We start from the raw sequence: 26329 nt of genomic DNA on the forward strand, positions 1-26329 counted from the left end.
TCTTCGGCGCTCAGCTTTCTTCACTGTCCAACTCTCACATCCATACATGACCGCTGAAAAACTATAGCCTTGACTAGATGGACCTTCGTTGACAAAGTAATGTCTCTGCTTTTGAATATGCTATCTAGGTTGGTCATAACTTTCCTTCCAAGGAGTAAGTGTCTTTTCATTTCATGGCTGCAGTCACCATTTGCAGTGATTTTGGAGCCCAGAAAAATAAAGTCTGACACTGTTTCCACAGTTTCCCCATCTATTTCCCATGAAGTGATGGGACCAGATGCCATGATCTTCGTTTTCTGAATGTTGAGCTTTAAGCCAACTTTTTCACTCTCCTCTTTCACTTTCATCAAGAGGCTTTTTAGTTCCTCTTCAAGGAAATGGCAATCCACTCCAGTACTCTTGCCTCGAAAATCCCATGGATGGAGGAGCGTGGTAGGCTACAGTCCATGGGGTTGCAAAGAGTTGGACACAACTGAACGACTTCACTCCCTCAGTTCCTTAGGTATCTCTAATTTTCTTGAAGAGATCTCTAGTCTTTCCCATTCTATTGTTTTCCTTTTCTTTGCATTATCACTGAGGAAGGCTTTCTTATCTCTCCTTGCTATTCTTTGGAATTCTGCATTCAAATGGGTATATCTCTCCTTTTCTCCTTGCCTTTAGCTTCTCTTCTTTCTCAGCTGTTTGTAAGGCCTCCTCAGACAGCCACTTTGCCTTTTTTGCATTTCTTCCCTTGGGGATGGTTTTGACCACTGTCTCCTGTAGTGTCACAAACCTCCATCCAAAGTTCTTCAGGCACTCTGTCTATCAGATCTAACCCCTTGAATCTATTTCTCACTTCCACTGTATAATTGTAAGGGATTTGATTTACGGCATAACTGAATGGTCTAGTGGTTTTCCCTACTTTTTTCAACTTAAGTCTGAATTTGGCAATCGGAGTTCATGATCTGAGCCACAGTCAGCTCCTGGTCTTGTTTTTGCTGACTGTATAGAGCTTCTCCATCTTTGGCTGCAAAGAATATAATCAGTCTGATTTCAGTATTGACCATCTGGTGATGTCCATGTGTAGAGTCTTCTATTGTGTTGTTGGAAAAAGGTGTTTGCTATGACCAGTGAGTTCTCCTGGCAAAACTCTGTTAGCCTTTTACCTGCTTTGTTTTGTACTCCAAGGTCAAATTTGTCTGTTATTCCAGGTAGCTCTTGACTTCCTACTTTTGCATTCCAGTCCCTTATAATGAAGAGGACATCTTTTTTGGGTGTTAGTTCTAGAAGGTCTTGTAGGTCTTCATAGAACCATTCAACTTCAACTTCTTCAGCATTACTGGTTGGGTAATAGACTTGGATTACTCTGAATCTGAATGGTTTTTCTTGGAAACGAACTGACATTATTCTGTCATTTTTGAGACTGCATCCAAGTACTGCATTTTGTACTCTTTTGTTGACTATGATGGCTACTCCATTTCTTCTAAGGGATTCTTGCCACAGTAGTAGATATAATGGTCATCTGAGTTAAATTCACCCATTCCAGTCCATTTTAGTTCACTGATTCCTAAAATGTTCACTCTTGCCATCTCCTATGTGACCACTTCCAATTTGCCTGGACCTAACATTTCAGGTTCCTATTGCTCTTTACAGCATCAGACTTTACTTCCATCACCCATCTAATCCACAACTGGTATTGTTTTTGCTTTGGCTCCATCTCTTCATTCTTTCTGGAGTTATTTCTCCACTGATCTCCAGTAGCATGTTGGGCAACTACCGACCTGGAGAGTTCATCTTTCAGTGTCATACCTTTTTGCCTTTTCATACTGTTCATGGGGTTCTCAAGATAAGAATACTGAAGCTGTTTGCCATTCCTTTCTCCAGTGGACCACATTTTGTCAGAATTCTCCACCATGACCCATCCATCTTGGGTGGCCCTACACGGCATGGCTCATAGTTTCACTGAGCTAGGCAATGCTGTGGTCCATGTGATCAGTTTGATAAGTTTTCTGTGATTGCAGTTTTTATTCTGTCTGCCCTCTGATGGATAAGGATCAGAGGTTTATGGACGCTTCCTGATAGGAGAGACTGACTGAGGGGGAAACTGGGTCTTGTTCTGATGGGCAGGGCCATGTTCAGTAAATCTTTAATCCAATTTTCTGTTGATCAGCAAGGCTTTGTTTCTTCCCTGTTGCTTGACCTGAGGCCAAACCATGGTGGAGATAATGAAGATAATGGCAACCTCCTGGAAATGGCAACCCACTCCAGTATTCTTGCCTGGAGAATCCCATGGGTGGAGGAGCCTGTTGGGCTACAGTCCATGGGGTCGCAAAGAGTCAGACATGACTGAATGATTTCACACTCCCACCCTCGCACCCAGGCACTGCTGCAGTCAGTGCCTTAGACCCTGAAGCATGCCCTTGCTGACCCACGCCTCTGCCAGAGACTCCTGGACACTCATGGGCATGCCTGGGCCAGTTTCTTGTGGGGTATTAAACAAGTTACATAATATATACAAACGTATATAAATAGTATCAGACACAAACAAAGCAGGACACTCAAAGGGAGTTAGAAAACATCTGCATAACCACTTGCTCCAAGAAGCTAAGGACTAAAATGGGGTCTAAGGTAGCTGAGAAAAGGAGATGCTGCTGCTGCTAAGTCGCTTCAATCATGTCCGACTCTGTGTGACCCCATAGATGGCAGCCCACCAGGCTCCCCCGTCCCTGGGATTCTCCAGACAAGAACACTGGAGCGGGTTGCCATTTCCTTTTCCAGAACAGGAGATGTGAGCATCTTAATTACTTGGGTGTTATCCATTAACATTTGAAGATACTATTTTATAATAAGCTACTGTCCTTGAAGATGTTAAATTATCTCAGTGAAGAGTGAAGAGAGAGGAAGTGGGGCAGGGGTGAAGGATGCCAAGGAGGATGTATTTTAAATCATTTTGTGGAAGACAAGTGGCCTTATTATTTCCCCAAAGAGAAGGAAGAAGTCTTGATGCCCCATAAATCCATGAATACTGGACCTCCTTTTAGTCTTTCTCTTTCTGAATAGAAGGCATGTTGGCTTAAAGAAAAAATCCTTTCATAGCGTCAGTGCCCCAGTGCCACTGGCTGAGAACAGAGGCGGTCCTGCACCCAGGATGGCTGAATTAGTATTTCCCCAAGTCTGCCTCTGCCTGCTTGATTATGGAGATACTCTGTCCCTGCCAGCACTGAGAGTGTTGACTCTTCAATGGAGTCTTCTTTTGAGAACAACATCACATTAACAAGAATTTTTTTTCTTTCATTCAAATGTGACATTTTCAAGGGCTTACACTCATTAATTTCTTTCCTTTCCAGAAGGACCCCAAAGCCAGATTTCGGTCTTAATCTGGACAGAATCAGCTCTGTGGAACCTTGAGTTTCTGATTAAAGAGTGACTCACAAGGTGATTGAGTGGGGGTCTGCAGGGAGGCAGACTCTCAGACCCCACCCCAGACAGACCCCGTGTTTTATTTATAGAGACCTCCAGGTGATTCCAATATGCTCACAGTTTGGGAAGCCCTGCCCTAGGCACCTCTGAAAGCTGGAGTCCTGAAAACTCCAGGCTGGGGGTTCTCAAGGGCATTGAGATGGCCTTTGGCAAATAATCACATTTTACCACTTGCTATTGGAAACATCTGGAAAACCCCGCTTTGGCCAAGATTCTTATGCCTTTTGGCAATATACCAAAAAAGACGTTAAAACAGCATTTTAGACACATTCTCCAAAACATGACAAGGAGTCGATTTCTGATTTGGGTTGGGTTGTACTGCTAGTCAAACCATATGTAAAAGTTAATGCACTGAAAGAGGCTAAATGAATGACAGGTTGCCATGAGCTATAAAACCAGGAGAAACTGATGTTTTCTAGGGGTGATATTTTAAGTTAGGTCTGGCTTTTCTTATTTTATTTTTAATATTTTCTTGGCCACATAGCTTGTGGGATCTTAGTTCCCCAACTAGCGATTGAACCCACATCCCCTGTATTGGAAGCATGGAGTCTTAACCACTGGACCACCAGGGAAGTCCCAGGTCTGGCATTTTAACTGTAAAACTAAAAACAAAGATCTGATCAATTTTCACTGAAGTCACTGAATTATTTCAGTTTTTTTTTTTTAATTACCCACTGTTATTTTCTCCTTACTATGAAAAATAAACGAAGTTGCTGATTAGAGCAGACTCCTTACCTTTATATCTTGTGGGTTGATACCAGGATTTGTTTGACATCGCAGAGGTCCCAGAGTTTGAATATGAAAAATGTAGAGGAGAAATTCGTCCCGGGCAGAGAAGGGCCAGCCCACCTCCAGTAGGGTGTCGCTGATGGTGCTTGGTCCAATATTGTGCAGCTACAAGCAGGGAACATGGCACGGAACGGTCAGCACAAGGAGGCAAGTTGAAATCAAACTCCATAAACTCAGAACCCATTCTAAAAAAGCATGGATTTGGCTTTAAGTCATCTGCACTAGGACTGTGACAATAGGAAGAGTCTCTTAAGCAAGAGGAATCCTGGAAGCAAGATGGGCTGATGCTTAGAGAAGACAATTCAGTCTGTGGAGCTCTCAGTGCAGAATTCCTTTGCAAAGGCCACCTTCACCATGTCTGATAACTGTGCCATTTCCCTTACGTTTATGTTAATCTAATCACAGCAAGAGAAACTTCACTTTAATTATCTGCTTTCTAAACTTGGTTATTCTTTCCTTACATTGAAATTGGCCTCTTTCCTGACTACTGACTTGTCGATTGTAACCATATGCGATGCACTTTCCCTTACCCCCTGGAAAAATGGCTATCCATCAAATACCAGAGATGGCCCAGGCTCACCACAGTTCACTTCAAGTACGCATTTCAAAGCTGAGCTCCTTCTGTTTTAATCAGTGAATCTCAAGGAAAGAAAGGCCACATTGCATAAAGAGATGAAGTCTTTGAACACAAGAATCCTGTACTTGCGGGACACAAAACAGCCTGGGAACACCACTAAGTGGATTTAAATTTACTGTGGTTTTGAAAATTCACTTCAAAGTTAGCTGGGACCTTTTGCCCTTTTTTTTTCACAGTTCTGACAATTATAATGATCCATAAAATAATTTATAATTGGTTTTGCTTATTAGGTGGCTCATTTCATTCACATTATCAAAGCAACATGCCATCCATTGATAAAAGTATATTTTGAGACATGAAACTAGCCTGTAAGCAATGTTCAGTGATTGCTTTTGGCACTACTGGGTATTACCCTTAAATTTTATGATCCATTGTTGCTCAGATTAGAAGCAGGGTTGTCCTGAGAATGATTGCGTTTGAATGTTTTCAAACTTTAAAGTTTCACCATTCTAAGGAGAGACCAGTGCACACAAGGCTTAATAAATTACTTGACAGAATTTTTTTCCCAGTGAGGTTCTTGATCAGAATGGCCTTGGGACTGCATTATCCTTTTGTTATCAGGAGAGCTTAAGCCAAAGCCTTGATCCAGCTTTGGACAGGGTGTCTGATTCTGGACCACAGGCTGGGCAGATGGGAGGCTTTCATGTTGACACTACGCAGAAGTTGATGCTTCTTTCTCATCTATGTAAACATCTCATCAGCTCTGAATTGGCTTTAACTATTATTCTTAGAGAATGCTACTCAAGTCCTTTGTAGCTTAAGATGAACGATATAGCCAGAATTATTAGGTCAGCGGCATGCATGACACAAGAAAGAGATTGGCGGCATTAACCAAGAAGGAACCTCAAATAGAAAATGGCTCGGAACATTGTTTTGCTGGCCCCGTGAAGATGAACAGGAATAACTTCTCCACTGGCAGCATGAACTGGGTTGGCCAAAATGTTCATTTGGGTTTTTCACATGAACGTTTTGGCCAGCCCAACACTTTATTAAGAAAAAAAAGAACTACTAAACTAACCATTTACTATATCTTGGTTTCTAACTGTAAAAAAAACAAAAAATTAATGTTTTGGATAATGTGTCAACAAAGCTCCTCTCTATGAACACTTTAACACTTGAAGTGGAAACAGATCAATAGGTCTTTATCACAAGCTGCTGGTTTGCTTCTGAAAAATAAATGGACTATTTCAAATCTCAGAATAACATACATATCTGATTGAGGTTAGTCAAATGAACAGTAAAATTATTCTTATCTGTCAAACCTCCACCCATGCTATACAGCCATTTGGGGACTATAAAATAGCAGATAGTCCATATGACTTTGTCTAGTACCTTCTGGTTGGTGACTTTTAATTTAAAAGGAGGATGGGTTTTAAAAATAGGTAAAGGTATAGGAAGAAATGAACTAAAGTCTAGGGAGTGTGTCATTTCTAGACTTAGGCTGTCCAAACAGCAAAAGAGAGGAAATAAAGAACCTGGGCCACCTGATGCTAAGAGCTGACTCATGGGAAAAGACTGGAATACTAGAAAGACTCAGGGCAGGAGGAGAAGGGGGCGACAGAGGAGGAGATGATTGGATGGCATCATTGACTCGATGGATATGAGTTTGAGCAAACTCTGGGAGATAGTAAAGTACAGGGAAGCCTGGTGTGCTGCAGTCCATGGGGTCACAAAGAGTTGAACATGACTGAGCAACTGAACAACAACAAAAAGAACAGGAACAGGAACAAGATAAAATGCTTCTCACTGTATAATGGCTCTTGCCAGTAAAAAGCCAGTGGTTATTTAGTAGAACACCCTCCCACCACCCACTGCAACATGAGAGCAAAACAGCACAAATCTAGGCTGGATCTTGGATTGGTATCTTTTAAAACACTGTGAAAAGTTTATTAGCAAAGAGCATAAGAACAAACCCTGAACACAGCTTCAACAGAGACAACGACTACCTCATAAATATGTTCCACCAGTGGTCCAACTCCCTCCTCCTTGTGAGGCTCCTCTTCTGGTTCCCAGTTCTGAATGGGCAGGACGATCTGCGGAGGGTGGGACACTCTGAAACATGGAACGTGATGTCAGTCGCTGGTGCTGGCACGTTTAAACAATGTCTTACTCGTGTGGAGTACATTAACAGCAGCAGCAAAGAGTGACTGCCAATTTATTTGAACAGACATCATCCACAAAGAAAAAGTATTGAAAGTTTTTGTTTAGCAGAATCACTAAAGGAGTAGGTAAGGGTCTGAGTGAGAGTGTTAGTCACTCAGTCGTGTCCGACTCTGTGTGACCCCATGGACTGTAGCCCACCGAGCCCCTCTGTCCATGGGCTTCTCCAGGCAAGAATATCTGGAGTGGGTTGCCATTCCCTTCTCCAGGGGATCTTCCCAACCCAGGGATCAAACCCCAGTCTCCTGCATTGCTGGCAGATTCTTAACTGTCTGAGCCACCAGGGAAGCCTTCAACGGTCTGAAACATCTCTTAATTAACTGGTCTGGAACTCAGATCGACTTATTTTATAGCATCTCCTCTCTTAAGCACTAGGGGGCAGAGCAGAGCACATTCCTGAACTGAGATGGATAATACCACATATACATAAATACACATCTATCCATAGATCCTGTGTAAGTATAAGTGTGTGTATACACGATCTATAATCCATGCTTTAAGTAATATCAAGAAATGGGACATTTTTGTGGATAAAAATCTAGAATTCTGTGCGCTATGTGAAATGTCCAGTTGTAACAAAATACTGTTTCTACCTCAGAGTAGAAAAGTGGCCACTTGTATATTTCTCCTTCTTAGATTTCTTTAGCTTTCCATGAATGCAACCATACCTCTTATAAGGCCAGGCCCAGAGCCAACATAAAGCCTGATCAAGTTCTAGAGTTATTTTATATATTCCTGAAGCATGAGACAGAGAGAGAAGGAGAGTTAAATGGTGGAATCGTGTAAGTAGGATATTAGCCAGGCTATTCTGTCCATGGGATTCTCCAGGCAAGAATACTAGAGAGGGTTGCCATGCCCTCCTCCAGGGGCTTTTCCTGACCCAGAGATTGAACCCGGGTCTCTTACGTCTGCTACGTCTGCAGGTAGGTTCTTTACTGCAAGTGCCACCTGGGAAGCCCTATTAATCGGATATACAGGTAGTTTTCCCTGCAGTTTACACCTAGAAAGTGAGCACTGTAGGGATGAAATACAGCACGTGGCATTATTCCATAGCATAAGCTGATTGTAAACCAAACTGTTATTGTTTTATAATCTTAAAAATGATAATTCCCCCCAAACAATGCTTTCTAGCAGTTTTTAGGTAAACGGTATCTTTCAAAGAATTCTTAGACCTTCAGCTAACTTCAGTAGAAAATATCTCTTTTGGCAATTGAAGTCTTAAATGCCCTTCTAAGAATACGGAGTAATTAGCACAGCCTTTAGTAACTTTAAACGTTATCTTTTCTCTTCTTTGGGTAATATATTTCTAAAGCAGAAAGCAAAATATATTGGGTTAAATTCTGACTGCAGGGCAAATAGTTTAATTTCTATTTGTCTCCATTTCTTTATCTGGAAAATTATGATAAAACTCTGGGCTCTATACCTCAAATGATTGGAAAATATGTCAACTGCTTGTTGGTCAAAGTCAATTATCCTGCATTGTCTTCTAGGGGTTGGTGGGACAAGTATATTTTTTAAGTTGACTACCCACAAAAATTTTTCTAAACTGTAAAGCCCTTTGCATTCACCCTTCACATACCACTATTAAATAAAAAGTGCAGAGCACAGCCTCCTGGGCTGATGCCTTAATATTTTATACTTATAGATCAGATTGTATTATGCCACACTCCCCTTTCTGACTGGATTTGATTAAACCAAGTGTCGATTGCATAGGAGACTCAGTGAGGAGAAGAGGAGAGAAGATGGCAGGATGCTTTCATCATCAAAGGACTGCCCAGAGAGCTTGGGCTCCCATTCCCAAGGGATCTTGACAACCTCACCACCCACATTTTCACTCAGCTCTCAGTTTAGCAACAGTTGATTCTAAAAGATCTACATCCATTGTGAGGCTCTTGGGAAACTTTTTATTTATTTTGGCATCAAGGAAAAAAATATGGAAATAGAAGCTGAGCCCATTTTCTCTGAAAAGTTTTGTTCCTGTGTTCATCAATCCTATAGGACTGGCATAAATTTCCTTGGACCAGAGAGTCATAAATATAGACCTTGACAGGTACTGTAAGACAATGCGCTCAAATCCCCTCAATGAAAGAAGAACTGATGTCCAGCAAAGTAGGGAGTTGGTTGCAGGTGAAGACGAGAGCTCAGATTCACTAAGCACTATTCACTGTATTTCCAATATACTGTACACTACAGGGGCCATTAAGTGGCAGTGGTTTTAGTAAATACAACTTAAAGAAACTTCCTGGTCCATTTGTGTAGCAAAATCAAATAGAAATCTATAAAGAAATATACAATCTATCACAGGGCACGGGAAAAATTAAAAAACTATGTCTCACAAAAATCAAGTTATCTACATTCTAAGACCCTTTCAAATCTAGGGAAACCAAGGACAAAGAATAGCTCCCTAAAGATTCCCAACTAAATACATGAAATATTGTTTATTGTTTTCAAAGTTGTTAAGAAGGTAGCAAGTGAGGAAGGAAAAACAGAGAATATGAGCAATTACTTAGCCTAGGATGTACAGCCAGTACAGTGATCAAACAACCCTTCCTGAATGGTCCTAACATTCTGAGAGTGTTATTCCACGAAGATCCCCTGGCAATAAGACTGTGGTACTCAGCGGGAACACTGGACATGAGGAGGGGATATAAGAGGAGGTAAGGAATTCTACCTTTGATAAGTTAAAGTCTGTATGTTATCAGGGAGTTCAGATCTGATGATTTGGTAGTAAGCCCTATTTTCATAATCCCATTTCCCACCCCCATTAGTCCCAAATAACAAAGATTATCCTTTATTGTATGGACCAGCCCTATGTAGACCATGGTTACTCATGATTGCAGTCTCTCTTAACATAACCCCACTCAATCCTGATTAATATGTCAATGATACAATTTTTCTTTTAAGAATTTTTAAAAATTTAAGTATAGTTGATTCACAATATTGTGTCAGTTTCTGGTGTACAGGATAGTGATTCAGTTATATATATATGTGTGTGTATGTATATATATTGCCCCCTTCACGGATATCACAGCCTTGTCATGGCAAATGGGCTTGTGTAACTCAAAGAAGCTATAAGGCATGCTGTGCAGGGCCACCCAAGATGGATGGCTCATAGTGAAGAGCTCTGACAAAACGTGGTTCACTGGTGGAAGGAATGGCAAATCACTCCAGTATTCTTGTTGGAGAACCCCATGGAAGGGATGAAATGACAAAAAGATATGACACTGAAAGATGAGCCCCCTAGATCAGAAGGTGTCCAGTATGCTACTAGGGAAGAGTGGAGGGCAATTACTAATAGCTCCAGAAAGAACCAAGAGCCTGGGGCTAAAGCAGAAATGCCTCTCAGTTGCAGATGTGTCTGGTGGTGAAAGTAAAGTGCAATGCTGTAAAGAACAATATTGCATAGGAACCTGGAATATTAGGTCCATGAATCAAAGTAAATTGGACCCAGTCAAGCAGAAGATTGAACACTGACATCTTATGAATCGGTGAACTAAAATGGACAGGAATGGGTGAATTTAATTCAGATGACCACTATATCTACTACTGTGGCAAAGAGAACGGGAAAAATTGGAAGAAGGGACAGATTGTATTTTCTTGTGCTCCAAAATCACTGTGGATGGTGACTGCAGCCATGAAATTAAAAGATGCGTGCTTTTTAATTGTGGTGCTGAAGAAGACTCTTGAGAACTCCTTGGACTACAAAATCAAACCAGTTACTTCTAAAGGAAATCAACCCTGAATATTCATTGGGAGGACTGATGCTAAAGCTGAAGCTCCAGTACTTTGGCCACATGATGTGAAGAGCTGACTCACTGGAAAAGACCCTGATGCTGGGAAAGTTTGAAGGCAAAAGAAGAAGGGAATGGCAGAGGATGAGATGGTTAGAGAGCATCACCGACTCAATGGACATGAATCTGAGCAAGCTTCAGGAGATATTGGAGGATGGAGGGGCCTGGTGAGCTACAGTTCATAGGGTCACAAAGAGTCAGACATGACTTAGCAACTGAACAATAGCAACATATATATTGCAATATATGTGTTTTTCATATTTTTCTATCATAGCTTATTGCAGGATATTGAACATAATCTCCTGTGCTATACACTAGGACCTTGTTGTTTATCAAGGACATGATTGAATTACTCTTCGTGAGCTTAATACTGTGCATGTTGGTCTTACAGCCAATTTACTTCTCTGTAGTTGTATGCTGAATTAATCCTTTGTACCAACAAATGACATGTAAATCTGCTTAAAGACAGTGTTGACATTATCTGGCTTTGAAACAAATGGGACAATTCTCAATACATTTTTTTTTTCCATTTGAAGAAATAAATCCATTTGAGTTTATTCTTCAAATTATAAAAATGACAGTAAATTTTTTTTAAAAAATTGATAATTAAAATACATTGGAATAAACACCATTGGCCAAAAAGAAAATTAGATTTTCCTAAAGACTGAACATGAGATTTTCAACACATTAGCTGTTTGCTCCTTGAAAAATTAAACACTGGAACAAATATTAATGCCAACTATTTGGAGGAAAGGGCTTTACTTAGAAAAATGGTTTCAGAAAACTTTAACACTATCTTAGAAAACAAACTGTGGTCAATTGTTGGATATTAATCTAGCAATGAAATAACTGCATACACATGAGAAACCAAATTTTAATTACCTGTTTTGATCATTGCTAAAGCAAATAAAAAGTTTACTTCCTTTTTTAATTAGAAACCCTGGTGTCATAAATGATGGCAGAAATATAATTAAAAATATTAATCTCTTTAAATGGATATGTGAGAATAAAAAAGTGAAGTCACTCAGTCGTGTCCAACTCTTTGTGACTCCTTGGACAGTAGCCTACCAGACTCCTCTGTCCATAGGATTTTCCAGGCAAGTGTACTGGAGTGGGTTGCATTTCCTTCTCCAGGGGGTCTTCCTGACCCAGGGATTGAACCTGGGTCTTCCACGTTGCAGGCGGACACTTTATCATCTGAGTCACCAGGGATATCCAGTTAAATGAAGCACTTAGCTTACTTGGACTAAAATGAATTTTGGAATTAAGAAACAGTTTAAATTTATTTTTGGTTAGCAAAACAAAGATAAGCTAAGCTTAAAGAGATAAAATTTCATATATACTAGCTGTAAAAAGATACAAAAATAAGATGGTAAAAATAATGCTTGTGCTTTTTGTCTCTAATTTTTTTATATAGTGTTTATCTCATCAAGAGAGGGACAGCAGAATTAAATTAGAAATACACAAAAATGAAACATCTAGATTAGTTCCAAATATCTCTAAATCAAACAAGTCACTTCCCATGAGTCATCTCATGAGTTAAAAAAGAAATTACAAAGAAAACTGATAAACATTTTGAGCTGAGTTATAATGAACATTCAACATATCAAAATTTTGGTATGCTGCTAATAGTTTTAGAGGAAAATTTATAGCACTAAATGCTTATGCAAGAAAAACTTGAAGAAAGTGTTTAATTTTACATAGAGGAACTAGAAAAAGAAGAGAAAATCCAACTTAAAATGAACAGAATGAAAAAAATAATTACAAAAGTAGAAACCAATGGAACAGAAAACAAAAACAAAAGCAAAATAAATGAATAAAAAGGAAAGAAAGAAAAATCAATGAAACAAACAAAAAAAAAAACCTAGTTCTTTGAAAAGATCACCAAACACTAGTGAGACTGATAAGAGAAAAATATAGGGAATAGAGGTTACAAATTGCCAATATTAGAAATAATGAAGGGACACTATTAGAGGTCCTACAGACACTTAAAGGACAATGAGAGAAAATTATGTCAAAATGTGTAACAACTTGGATGAATGAAAGACAAATTTCTTGAAATACTACCAAAATTCACTAAAGTATAAATAGATAATATGAATAGCCTTATATCTAAGGATGAAATGGAATTGTTAAAAAACCTTCCTACAGAAACAAATCTTCTCCTGAAAAAAAAAACAAAAACAAGCCCCAAACTCCAGTCTCAGATGATTTCACTGGTGAATCTTCCTATATATTTAAGTTAGAAATAATGCCAAGTCTACACACAGTTTTTCAGAAAAAAGAAAAGATGAGTGAATACTTCCATCTCATTTTAAGGAGCTAGCATCCTCCTAACACCAAAATCAGAACAAAAATTGGATGAAAAGAAAACAACAGATCAATATTTCCCATGAACATGTATGCAAACGTCACTATCAAAATTTTAGCAAGTTAAATCCCACAATATATAAAAAAGAGAATCATCATGCTTAAGTGTGCTTCTTGCTCAGAGTGCAGGTTTGGTTTAAAATTCAGAAACAAAAATTACCCAAGTCACCACTTGAGTGGGCAAAAAGGGAGAAATCATTTAACTTATCCTGCTTCTGCAGACAAGAATAATAGAAGCCCCGTGTGTGGTACTTCCCCAGACTTCCTCTTCATAGACACAGAAAACACATTTGACAAAATGGAACACACATTCACGTCAGAAACTGTTAAGACAACGAGGAAGCAGGGAACATTCTCAACCTAATAAAGGCATCTATAAAAACTCTGCAGCTAACATCAGACCTAATGGTAAAAGACTGAATATTTTCTCCTTAAGATCAAATCAGGGTCTCTCAACAAGGCACAGGCGTACATTTTACTTTTACCCCTTCTACTAGTTTTGCACTGGCAGTCTCTACTGGCAGTAAGAGAAGAAGAAGAAAGAAGAGGCGCAACTACACAGCAAACTAAAGAACCTCCTGAAGGTGGAAGAGGAGAGTGTAAAGGCTGGCTTAAAACCCAACACTCAAAAAATGAAGTTCACGGCACCTGGTCCTATCACTTCATGGCAAATAGATGGGGAAACAACGGAAAAACAATGGAAACAGTGACAGACTTTATTTTCTCGGGCTCCAAAATCACTGTGGATGGTGGCTGCAGCCAGGAAATTAAAAGATGCTTGCTCCTTGGAAGAAAAGCTATGACAAACCTAGACAGTGTATTAAAAAGCAGAGATAAGAGACATCAGTTTGCTGACAAAGGTCCATAGAGTCAAAGCTATGGTTTTTCCAGTGGTCATGTATGGATGTGAGAGTTGGACCATAAAGAAGGATGAGAGCCGAAGAATTGATGCTTTTGAACTGTGGTGTTGGAGAAGACTCTTGAGAGTCCCTTAGACTGCAAGGAGGTCAAACCAGTCAATCCTAAAGGAAATCAGTTCTGAATATTCATTGAAGCGACTGACACTGGAGCTGAAGCTCCAATACTTTGGCCACATGATGTGAAGAGCTGACTAATTGGAAAAGACCCTGATGCTGGGAAAGACTGAAGGCAGGAGGAGAAGTGGATGACAGAGGATGAGATGGTTGGATGGCATCACCGACTCAATGGACATGACTTTGAGCAAGCTCTGGGAGATGGTGAAGGAAGGGGAAGCCTGGCGTGCTGCCGTCCGTGGGGTTGCAAAGAGTCAGACAAGACTGAAAGACCGCACTGAACAGAACATAGCAAATGGTTTAACCTTGCCACAAAGAGGTCTGGTCTTTGCCCTCAGCTTCTGAGAGATAAGCTCTCAAAATTTTATGCCTGAGAGAAGGAATATCTTTGCCTTTGGCGGGAGCATGGGGGGCGGGGGGCAGGGGTGGGGGTGGGGAGGTCACACCGGAGAGTCTAAAGATAATTTTTGGAGTTGCTCACATCAGGAAGACCAACAGAGTAATTCATGACGGGAGGCTCGATCCCATCATCTCAGTCATCCTGGACACTGAGATCAATTAAGTATGCATAACCAATTAATATAGCGTGTATAATCCACACTACTATGTATAAATAGAAAACTAAGGAGAATCTACTATGTAGCACAGGGAACTCAATCTACTCAGTGTTCTGTGATGACCTAAATGGGAAGGAAATTCCAAAAGGAGGAAATAAATGTATACATATGGCTGATTCACTCTGCTTCACAGCAGAAACTGACACAACAGTGCAAAGCAATTATGAAGTGAAGTGAAGTGAACTGAAGTCGCTCAGTCGTGTCCGACTCTTTGCGACCCCATGGACTGTAGCCCGCCAGGCTTCTCTGTCCATGGAATTCTCCAGGCAAGAATACTGGAGTGGGTTGCCATTTCCTTCTCCAGGGGATCTTCTCGACCCAGGGATTGAACCCGGGTCTCCTGCATTGCGGGCCGACGCTTTAACCTCTGAGCCATCAGGGAAGCTACAAATAAATAAATATAAATATTTACCAAAAAATGTAACTGGTCAGTCAGTCAATCATGCCTATCTTATGGAGCACTGTCCTCCAAAACACCCACAACTGAACACAGGCCTGAGTGAGTTTCTCTGGTTACAGCATACTGTTACACATCAAAACTAGGAAAGTAACCCATCCTGCCTCTGCAGACGAGAATAATATAAGCCCTGTGTTTGGTACTTCCCCCAACTTCAACTATGCACTTTTGGCCCCTGGCTGATTGTAATCTGCATCTTCTCCCTGTGATAAACTGTTCCCATGAGTATAATAGCTCTCAGAGCATGGTGCGTCCTTCTAAGTGAATTATTGAACCTGTGGGTGGATGGGAACCACCCAAATCTGCAGTTCATGTCAGAGGCAAGGGTGATCTCTGCTCTCTAATTTTGTATCTGGTTAAACTTTTGAACATACAGATTAGAAAAGAAGAAATAAAATTGTCTTTATTCGCAGGTCATATGATAATTCTGTAGAAAATCCTAGGAAATCGTCAAACAAAACGCTTCTAAATTGTTTAGTGAGTTCACCAAGATCTCAGAATACACTACTGCATTTCAAGATGTGTTGTATATGTATACACATAGCTCCATGAGAGAGAACGGGAGGTACAAAGACTCTCAGGTGGACAACAGATGGTTTAACAAAGAAAGTGAAAGTCGCTCAGTAATGTCTGACTCTGTGATCCTATGGACTGTGGCCTGCCAGGCTCCTCTGTCCATGGGATTCTCCAGGCCAGAATATTCTCCAGGGGATCTTCCCAATTCAGGGATCAAACCCAGATCTTCCACATTGCAGGCAGATTCTTTACTGTCTGAGTCACCAGGGAAGTCCAAGAATACTGTAGTGGGTAGCCTAGCCCTTCTCCAGCAGATCTTCCTGACCAAGGAATTAAAAAGGGGTCTGCCTGCAATGCAGGCAGATTCTTTACCAGCTGAGCTACCAGGGAACCTTTTGTTCAACAAAGGTGCCATGTAATTCAATGGGGGAAAGGATAGTCTTGAACAAATGGCACAACAAGTGGATATTCGCATGCAAAACTGAACCTTAGCCCTAACCTCACTCCAGATATAAAAATTAGCTTAGAAGGAATCATAGACCAAAATGTAAAACTATGAAACTTGTAGAAGAAAACACAGGAGAAAATCTTGTGACTTTGGATAAAGCACAGATTTACACAGGACACAAAGACCACAAACTGTAAAATGTTTAAAAGTTGGATTTCATCAAAATGTAAAATGTTTGCTCTTTGAACATCACTGCTAGAAAGTGACAAGCCAGACCATGAACTGGGAGGGAGTATTTGTAGGACACTGCTCTGATAAGTGATTTTGTATCCATAATGTGTAAGGAACTTTTACAACTTGACAGTAGGAGAGAAAGCTCAGTAATAAATGGGTAAATGGGTGAAAGTTTTAAAAGACACTTTACAAAACAAGGGAGATATGGATAGCAAATAACCAGTGAAAAGATGCTCAGTATTATTAGTCATAAGAAAATATTAATTAAAGCCTCAGTGAGATACTTCTCACTGACACACCAAATTGGCTAAAAACAAATAAACCAATCTCAAGCACACTCTGGCAACCATACAAACCAGCTAGAACTTCTGTGCTTAGCTGGTGGGAATGCAAAATAGAAATGGTACAGCCACCTTGAAAAACAGTTCAGTAGTTTCTATAAAGCTAAACACACACTTGCCATATGAGTCAGTACCGCCATTTGTGAAAACAAGTGTCCCAAGACCCATATGTGAATGCCTATGGCAGACTTAGTACTAACAGCCCCAAACAGGAAACAACCCAAATGTTCACCAACTGGTGAATGGATGAGCAATGTAAGGGAAGTCCAGAGAGTGGAAGACCTCTCAGAGAAAGAACTGCGCAACATTGTTTTTCTTAAAAAAAACACAAAACACCCCAAATATTGATACATGTAAGAACATGGAATATTTTTTCAAATGCATTATGCTAAGTGAAAGAAGTCAGTCTCAAAAGGTTGCATTCTATATGAGTATATTTATATGACTTTCTAGAAACAGAGTCACAGAAAATAGATCAAGGTTGTCAGAGCCTGGGAGTGGGGGAAGGATTGCCAGAAAAGTACATGAAGATACTATTTGGGGTTTTGGAACTGTTTTATAGTGAATGCTCTTGTGGTGCCATAACTCTTCAAACTAGATACCTAAAAAAAGGGTGAGTTTTACTTTATATGATGTATATTTCAATAAACTCGACTTAAAAAATATCGCAAACCCCATAGACTGTAAAAAGACATTTGCAGTATGTGTAACTAGTAAAGAAATAGTGTCTCAACTCTAGAATATGAAAGAACACCTATGAACTAATAAAAAGTCAAGTCTCTTAATAGAAATAGGTCACAGAAATTGCCTGATAGGAAGAATAAAAGTTAACAAACATTAAAAAGCAAGCAAACATAAAAAAGCTGCTTAATCTCATTTAGAAATCAAGGAATACCCAATTAAACCTTCAATTGAATACTATTTCCTATCCATCAGATTGGCTCAAAATGTGAAACTAGGTCACTCTGAAAGCTAGTTAATGAGGAGCAATGGAAATGTCAATCCACTTCTTTCAGGCCTGTAATCTGGTAGAACTACTTTAGAAAACAATTTGGTATTCTCAGTAAAGTTAAATAGTATGTACTCTCTGATGCTGAAATTCCACCTCTAAACATATATCTTTCTGACATTCTGCCATGAGTGTACTTGAAGATACATATAAAGTAGATAACTAATGAAAACCTACTATACAGCACGGGGGAAAAAAAGAAAGGTTCAAGCTGTTTGTAGGGAATATTTTAAGTTAACCTTAAAATGCATTCCAACATACAGTAGGTGCAGACAAATACTTTTTGATTCCACTTACACAAGGTACCTGGAGTAATCAAATTCATAGAGTTGCAGGGTGCACTGATGGATGCCAGGGGCCAGGATTGGGAGGGATGAGGTGTGGGGATGAGGAATGGGGATTTACTGTTTAATGGGGACAGAGTTTCAGCTTAGGAAAGTGAAAATTTTAGGAGGTGGATGATGGTGAGAGCTGTACAACAATGTGAATGTACTTAGTGTCCCTGAGCTGTACAGTTAAATATGGTTAAAATAGCATGTTTTATATTCTGTGATTTTTCCACAAAAAAAATTAAAAACATTTGTAAAAAAGCAAAAATACAACCCCCAAAGTAGACTAGATACATAAGTTAAATTATAGCTTTATAATAGCTTTATAATGCTGTATTCTTCTGCAATTAAAATGAATGAACTAGAGGCACATGCATTAAAGTGAGCAAATGTCAAAAACATTCACTTGCATGAAAAGAAATCACAGAAGCACACACAAAATTTGTGCAGACAAGGTTCAAAAACTTCTCTCTCGTAGGCTGTAGATCACCATTATTTTAGAAACACGTAGCTGGACATAAGCTGCCTGTATTTACACTCCAGCTGCTCACTTTCTAGCTGTGTAACCTTCAACTCCTTATACCAAAATTTCCTCACTTGCACAGTGAGAGTACTAGTACATATTAAGAGATGCTAACATGCTAGGGTAGCATGTGAAAGGATTCACAAATGAAGGCATTTTTATCATTCCCTAAGGGTCGGACACGACTGAAGCGACTTAGCAGCAGCAGCAGTAACCCACTAGGCAGAACTTCAGTGGTGCCGGGATGGCATACAGGAACCCCCACCCCTACCCTGCTGCCATTGAGCACCTGGGGCAGCAGGAAAAGAAGGCACAGTGACAGTGCCTTTAAGTGCAGAAATCTACAGTTCGCGTCATGGAGGAGTGTGAACTCCTAGGTCTCAGGACCTATGGAAAAGGAAGGGGAACTGAGATTTCCGGAGCCCCGGGGACAGTTCAGCCTAAAATACCAGTTGACATTTGTAGCTAAGTCCTTGATGGTTCTGATAAAACAAGAATTAGAATAAAATCAATCAAGTCCACACTTGGTACAAGATAAGAACTACATGTAGTCCATTTCCGATTTCTTTTCCCCCCAGGCACAGATTTCCCAGATGGTATTTATTCCAAGCCTTTTGCTTGACCACTTTCTTCCTGTTTCTCAGCTGATTGCTTATTGGCAACTTCTTCAAAGAGTGGGGCAGGAGGAAAAAGACACAAAGTGTGGAGCCCATCAACCCTCACATCTAAGGCTTAGCCATTTCTTAAACTCAAGATGTGGTATGGTGATGCTGAATTTTCACTATGCCAAAATAACTACTGGAAAAGTGAGACTTTCAGGCAATCACATTGCCTATTTTATTTGGCTTCTTATCACTAGCTTTTATAGTTTGAATACTGAACTATCAGTTTGTGGAGTACGGGGGTAAAGTGATCTCAGGGTTGACTCCACTTTCCAATGGAAAGCTAATGATGGGTTGAAAATAATGAAACTTTATAACCAAAGGGAACTGTCATCTCTAATATATTAGGAAAATTCCATATTGTTTTTACTAGTATTTTATCATAACTCATATACAGAGAGCTATTAAAATATAATTACTATAATATCTTGTTTATTACTTACCCTCTTATTTCTACTTGAGCTACAGCAGTGATGTTGATTTGCAGGCTCACAAAATTGCTGTCTGGGTTGTCCTTGTTGGAACTAAAATACAGTGACAAATGATTTAAATATAGTTTCTCAGATGTGTTAACTACATGATCATAAAAAACCTTTTATATATCGAAGGAGCACCATGTTTTACCAATATGATCATTTGGAAAACAAAGGCATATCCATTCTACAAAATCATAACCATTTGTAAATGGAAACACTAAGATCCTCTATAATCAAAAGTAATAACTTTAGATTTATCTAAATTTTTTAGATTTAGTTTAGTCAAGGCTATGGTTTTTCCAGTGGTTATGTACGGATGTGAGAGTTGGACTGTGAAGAAAGCTGAGCACCGAAGAATTGATGCTTTTGAAGTGTGGTGTTGGAGAAGGCTCTTGAGAGTCCCTTGGACTGCAAGGAGATCCAACCAGTCCATTCTAAAGGAGATCAGTCCTGGGTGTTCTTTGGAAGGAATGATGCTAAAGCTGAAACTCTAGTACTTTGGGCACCTCATGCAAAGAGTTGACTCATTGGAAAAGACTCTGATGCTGGGAGGGATTGGGGGCAAAAGGAAAAGGGGACGACAGAGGATGAGATGGCTGGATGGCATCACTGACTCGATGGACGTGAGTTTGAGTGAACTCCGGGAGATGGTGATGGACAGGGAGGCCTGGCATGCTGCGATTCATGGGGACGCAGAGAGTTGGACACGACTGAGTGACAGAACTGAACTGAACTGAATAACTTTAGAAAGTCATAACTTTCAAAGATGAGACACCTTATCCGAAAACATAACAGATTTCTAGAGAAGCCAACATTTCTTCCTTTCAACGACTAAGCCCAAAAGGCAGTGAGCTGAGTTCATTGTCCAGCTTCTATGAAGAACACATTCCTTGACTTCTTTGTGTACCAAGTTCATTGTCCATCAAATGGGAAAGGACAGCACAGTCAACTCCTGATTTTCCATGCTAATGAAAGGAGACCTGGCATGAATAAGCCAAGAGCAGCACATAATGGGAAAAGCATTTCTATTTGGCTCTGGAATGCATCACCCCATACACTGTTTTGGCAGCAAATTTATCTTCCTTATGGTTTATTTTTTGTGTAATATTAAAATAAGTGAACTTTACTGCACACTCACTGGCTACCTAAGATGAGAGGTGAGGAGTGAATTAGAAGCATGGCCGATGGTGTGAAGAAGCAAGACCCAAGGAAGCTGGGCAGTTAGGAGACAAAACAGATGTTCACCAAGTACATCAAGACACTCAAGATAGAAGATCCATGTTTAATAATAGTTCTTTGAACAGTGGCAAAATTTTTTGTAAGTTTTCTGTTTCTTTCTCTCAAGCAAATATAAATAGATATAAAATTTAACTTAAAAAATGCATGTGTTAAACAACCATTACTGTAAAAAAACTATGTGGTCTCTTAAAAGGCTGGACCAGTAGGTGGGCTTTTGATGCAGCTGCCATTTGTGTTCATTGTCTTCCTGGGCTGTCATTGAAGTCACCCTAATACCCCCAAAACTCATGCAGCTCTTAGCAAACAGCAAACCAGGATGTGACACCACTGCTAACAGGTCATGTTTATATTCAGGTCTCATTAAGAAGAGAAAGCTTCCCCTTCTTTCATCATCAAATCTCACGCAGATGCAATGAACAAGCTCTCATACTGACGATGGTAATGGGGCATGTCCTGACTAGCTTTTGAAGCTTTCCAAATGTGGGAGCAGGGAAAGATATGATAAAGTCTGCTTTCAAAGCAGGAGGAGACAGGATTGTTCCCACAACGCTTTTGAAAAGTCCTGTTCGATTGTATACACTGATAAGGCAACTTAAATGGCAAACACACATAAAAGATAAAAACAGGCAAATGTCAGGCTCATTTCCTGCAAATGGGTATCACTGCTAAGCTTGTGACAAGGCTAGAGGGACTTGTTCACCAAAGTTTGAACCCCAGTTTCCAGGCCACTTTATTATTATCACATCTGGGGAGGATCAGCCACCTAAAAAGGTTTTTTTTTTTTTTTTTTTTTTAAGGCAGGATCCTGACTTACCACTAAGAAGTCATTAAGTAATTCCACTTGTTAGAGACTGCGGTTCCAACTGCATTACAGGGAATATTGCTGTTTGGAAGCTTAAATCTGATTGTTCCACATTTTAACCCAGACCTTGTTTCTAGGCCACTACTGCTTTACAACAGTAGAAACTAGAATTATGATAAAAAAGTTTCACTTAAGTTATCCTATAATTCTATTGCATTTTGCTTCCAAGTAGTTTAATGAAAACAATTTTCATGGCAGCATCCAAAAAATATAAATAGATGTCAAGTATTAAATTGTCTTGGGAACTTTGGACTCAGAGGGAGAGGGAGAGGGTGGGATGATTTGGGAAAATGGCATTGTAACATGTATACTATCATGTAAGAATCGAATCGCCAGTCTATGTCCGACGCAGGATACAGCATGCTTGGGGCTGGTGCACGGGGATGACCCAGAGAGATGTTATGGGGAGGGAAGTGGGAGGGGGGTTCATGTTTGGGAACGCATGTACACCCATGGTGGATTCATGTCAATGTATGGCAAAACCAATACAGTATTGCAAAGTAAAATAAAGTAAAAATAAAAATTAAAAAATAAAATAAAATTAAAAAAAATTTTTTTAAAAAAATAAATAAATTGTCTTGGGACAGGAGTCTAATACGGGGCTTACAGAAGCTGTTTTGAAAAGTTGCAATAGCAGTGGTAGAATCAGAGGCTGGACCTGGATGGCTAATTTAAATCATCCTCCACACACATGCCTGCTGGCACCAGCGGTGGTGTCAGCAACCAGCAGGGTCAGCAAATCTCCTGGTAAGAAAGACGCCAGGCCGGATATATAACTTAGAGGCATCTTTCACCTCTTTCCCGGAAGGAATGAACCCTCCCTCACTAACACCACTGCTCCATTCAAACAAGCAATTCATCATTGGCCTGGATGTTCAACTATTTATACCTTTATATCTTCCCAAGGAATGATGAATTTCCTCTCCATGACTATAGCCTATGTCAGGAACCAAGGATAAACATGTCTTTCATTTATTACTTTGATGCTATTTTCTTCTTCCTTATTGTTTCCTATTTCTATTTGCTAACATTCCCTCTATGCATTCTGTTGGCAAAACAATACAATGTTCATTTTACCATTATCAGGATCAGCTTCAAGGATGGTCATAAAGATCTGTTTGCCTGTGGGAATCACAAACTGAGACCTGCTCTAAACAGGGAGGAAGATGTTTACATGTCACACAGAGCCGGGGCATGGAGAGACCAGTTAATGCAAACATTTGGTGACACAAAATATTTAAAGTTTATTAATTTACACAGCCCTCTTCTCTTTGGGGTTCTATTTGTGGAAAGAGGTATTAAATGTGGGTACCCGTGGTCAATATGGTAAAAAACTTGAGTTCAGACTTCAGAGCACTTGGTTTAATTTATTTTTGGTTTAAGCGGAATACAAACCATCCATTAAATACTTATTTATGTTGTTGGAGTCCGCCAGCAAAGCATGCAGATAAATGCTCATCACTCACATACTAGCATATTTAAGTATTAAAAGTATTCTCAAATACTTTTATTTCTATAACATATGTTTTTGGAATTTGATGGCTACTAAAAGCTCTTGCCTCTCTAGTTGTTTCTGCATTTTCAGAATAATGTTAAAATAATCATGAGTTTCTATAGCATATAAGGATGGAATATAATCATGGACTGTTCTTTTAGATGAAGAGGGATGTTTAAAATGTGACCATTTCTATTTTCCATCAAATTCAGCACTTCCTCACTGAATTCTTCATTTAAAAATATTTTTATTTATTTGGCTGCAATGAGTTTTAGTTGCAGCACTCAGAATCTTCAGTCTTAGTTGCATCATGTGGGATCTAGTTCCCTGACCAGGGACTGAACCTGGCCCCCCCTGCACTGGGAGCAAGGAATTTTAGCCACTGGACCACCAGGGAAGTCCCTGAATTCATTATTTGAATGGTTATCTTTAGGACGATTTGGGGGAAGGCATTAACAGTATTATTCAGTGTTCTTTGTTCCTTGATTGAACTACTAATTACATCCATTCTATTATTCGAAACTGCAATCAAAAGTGAGAAGCAAACGTCAGGAATTTGCTTTGCATCTTTGTACCAGGTTTTAAATGCTGCCACTTTTATAAGTTAGGAATCTTTTTTGGAGTGATACAAAGCTTCATGCTACTGTAGAATCAGTGTCACAGACAATGATGGTGAGAAACATATTATTGTCTGGAGTGATGGTAGTCCTTCCTCATGCAATTCTTTACCTTTTCCTTTTCTTCCCCCTGAAAACTTAGACATATAAACCAGAGGTTTAACAAATAAGAATATTTAGAACCACCTGAACCTTTCGAAAAATATACATCTATATAGATACAAAGAAGTGATTTTACTCTCACTCCACAGCCTGCAGAATGGATCTCTTCTTCAAAAGCAAGAAAAAATGAATAAATAAAAAGGAAAAGAAAGAAAGAACTGGTTTAATAGAAACAAAGGAAAATGGCCTGTGAACATATGGGTTCTAATTTTAGAAGACCTGTTAAGGTGAAGGAGCATTCATTTCACCACGGATCTCATTAATACTAAACACTGACAATAATTTATACATATAAAGGTCTCACCTTCTGATTTGAAGATCGAAGTTAATGCTCATGTTTGTTTTCTCAAGACGTGGAACTGTAAATCGGAGGCCCAGAGAAGACTAAAAAAAAATCATAAGACATTAAGTTTATTACATGAAAGGAACCTTACATACAGCTTAAAAATCTTTTTATGTCATCCCTGTGAATCCCCATCCTAGGCTGCTGTTGCTTCTGTGCCGGGGGAGCTGAGACTTCAGGGCGCAGGCCATGCAGTGCTGTGCTGTGCTTAGTCGCTCTATCATGTCTGACTCATGGTATCATGGACTGTAGTCTGCCAGGCTCATCTGTCTGTGGGATTCTTCAGGCAAGAATACTGGAGTGGGTTGCCGTGCCCTCCTCCAGGGGATCTTCCCAACCCAGGGATTGAACCAAGGTCTCCCACATTGCAGGCAGATTCTTTACCACCTGAGCCACCAGGGAAGTCCAAGAATCCTGGAGCAGGTAGCCTATCCTTCTCCAGGGGATCTTCCCCATCCAGGAATTGAACGGGGATCTCCCGCATTGCAGGCAGATTCTTTACCAGCTGAGCTACCAGGAAATTCCCTCCAGGGCATGGAAGTGCCTATACATTGTCCTTTTTTCATTTAGCCTCTTCTCTCTCTTTTCCTGCCACCTTCTTTACGTGCTAAATTAAAACAACCTAAATATATGAGAGGAGATTGATTTAGAATACTGTGGTGGTTCCATTTGATGGAAATTCATGTCATTGTTGAATGTATAACCATGACACCTATGCAATGTAGAAAATGCTTCTAATGTAATGACGATCAATAAAGAAAAAAGGTTACACACTTGTATGTACCATGTGTTTCAGCTAGTTTTAAAAGGCTGCCAGTGGAAAAATTAATGCATGGGAGTGAGGATGTCTTGTTAGAAAATAACCAGGATAATATGTTACAGTTAAAGTTGTAAGTGTATGGATTATATTTTCCACCTTTCTTTTCCAAAGTTTTAAAACTGTCCGTATTGTTTTTACAGTTTGAAAACAGATTTTTAAAAACCTGAAGAAAAATGAATCCAATGATAATATAAAAAGGAAGTAAAAAATAAAAGCTAAGACATATATTACTTACTCTCCCATGTACTTCTAAGTGCAAAGTCTAAGTCTGTAAGCCTTACATGCAGTCTCACAAAGTCACAGCAACCACACTACAAAATAGGTACCTTGATCGTTGACATTTTACTGTCCATAGCCATCTGAGGATTCAGGAGATTAAGTGTCTTGTTGCAGGTGTAGAGCAAATGAACTCTAGAGCTGGAACTGAAATCACTACAAGCCAACTCAAGAACCTGAAACTCACAGCCACTACACTGTGAGAATCAAACCAGCAATAAAAACTCATGTTGTCATGAACCAGTAATAATATGAGCTAATTAATCATCATTTTTATCACAAATCATCATGATTTCATCAGCCTGTACTGAATGAGCTGCAAGTCAGGTATGCCCTGGTGTGTTAGTCACTCAGTCATGTCCAATTCTTTGCAACCCCATGGACCATAGCCCACCAGGCTCCTCTGTCCATGGGATTCTGAAGGTAAAAACACTAGAGTGGGTTACCATTCCCTTCTCCAGGGGATCTTCCTGATTCAGGGATCAAACCTGGGTCTCCTGCCTTGCAGGATTCTTTACCCTCTGAGCCACCAGGGAAGTTCTAACTGCCCGGGGGCTTTACATCACATCACTGATTGCTCAAAATATTCCTACAATAGGTATTCACCCACTTCAATTTGACTTGCCCAAGGGATCACTGCTTGTCACTGAAGAAACTGGGACT

General features: G+C 39.8%; 1 protein-coding gene across 2 annotated transcripts in view; it reads right to left on the bottom strand.

Moving 5' to 3' along the window:
• ITGA8 (integrin subunit alpha 8) overlaps positions 1-26329 on the bottom strand; it is a 196493-nt gene that overhangs the window by 48669 nt on the left and 121495 nt on the right. For both annotated transcript variants that reach the window (XM_018057147.1, XM_018057148.1), the window contains exons 22-25: positions 24532-24611; positions 19820-19900; positions 6832-6937; positions 4195-4353 (exon numbers count right to left, since the gene is read on the bottom strand). In XM_018057147.1, the coding sequence (XP_017912636.1) occupies positions 4195-4353; positions 6832-6937; positions 19820-19900; positions 24532-24611 (426 nt within the window). The remainder of the gene's footprint in view (positions 1-4194; positions 4354-6831; positions 6938-19819; positions 19901-24531; positions 24612-26329) is intronic.

The sequence above is a fragment of the Capra hircus genome, chromosome 13 (genome assembly GCF_001704415.2).
Source record: "Capra hircus breed San Clemente chromosome 13, ASM170441v1, whole genome shotgun sequence".
Classification (NCBI taxonomy): Eukaryota; Metazoa; Chordata; class Mammalia; order Artiodactyla; family Bovidae; genus Capra; species Capra hircus.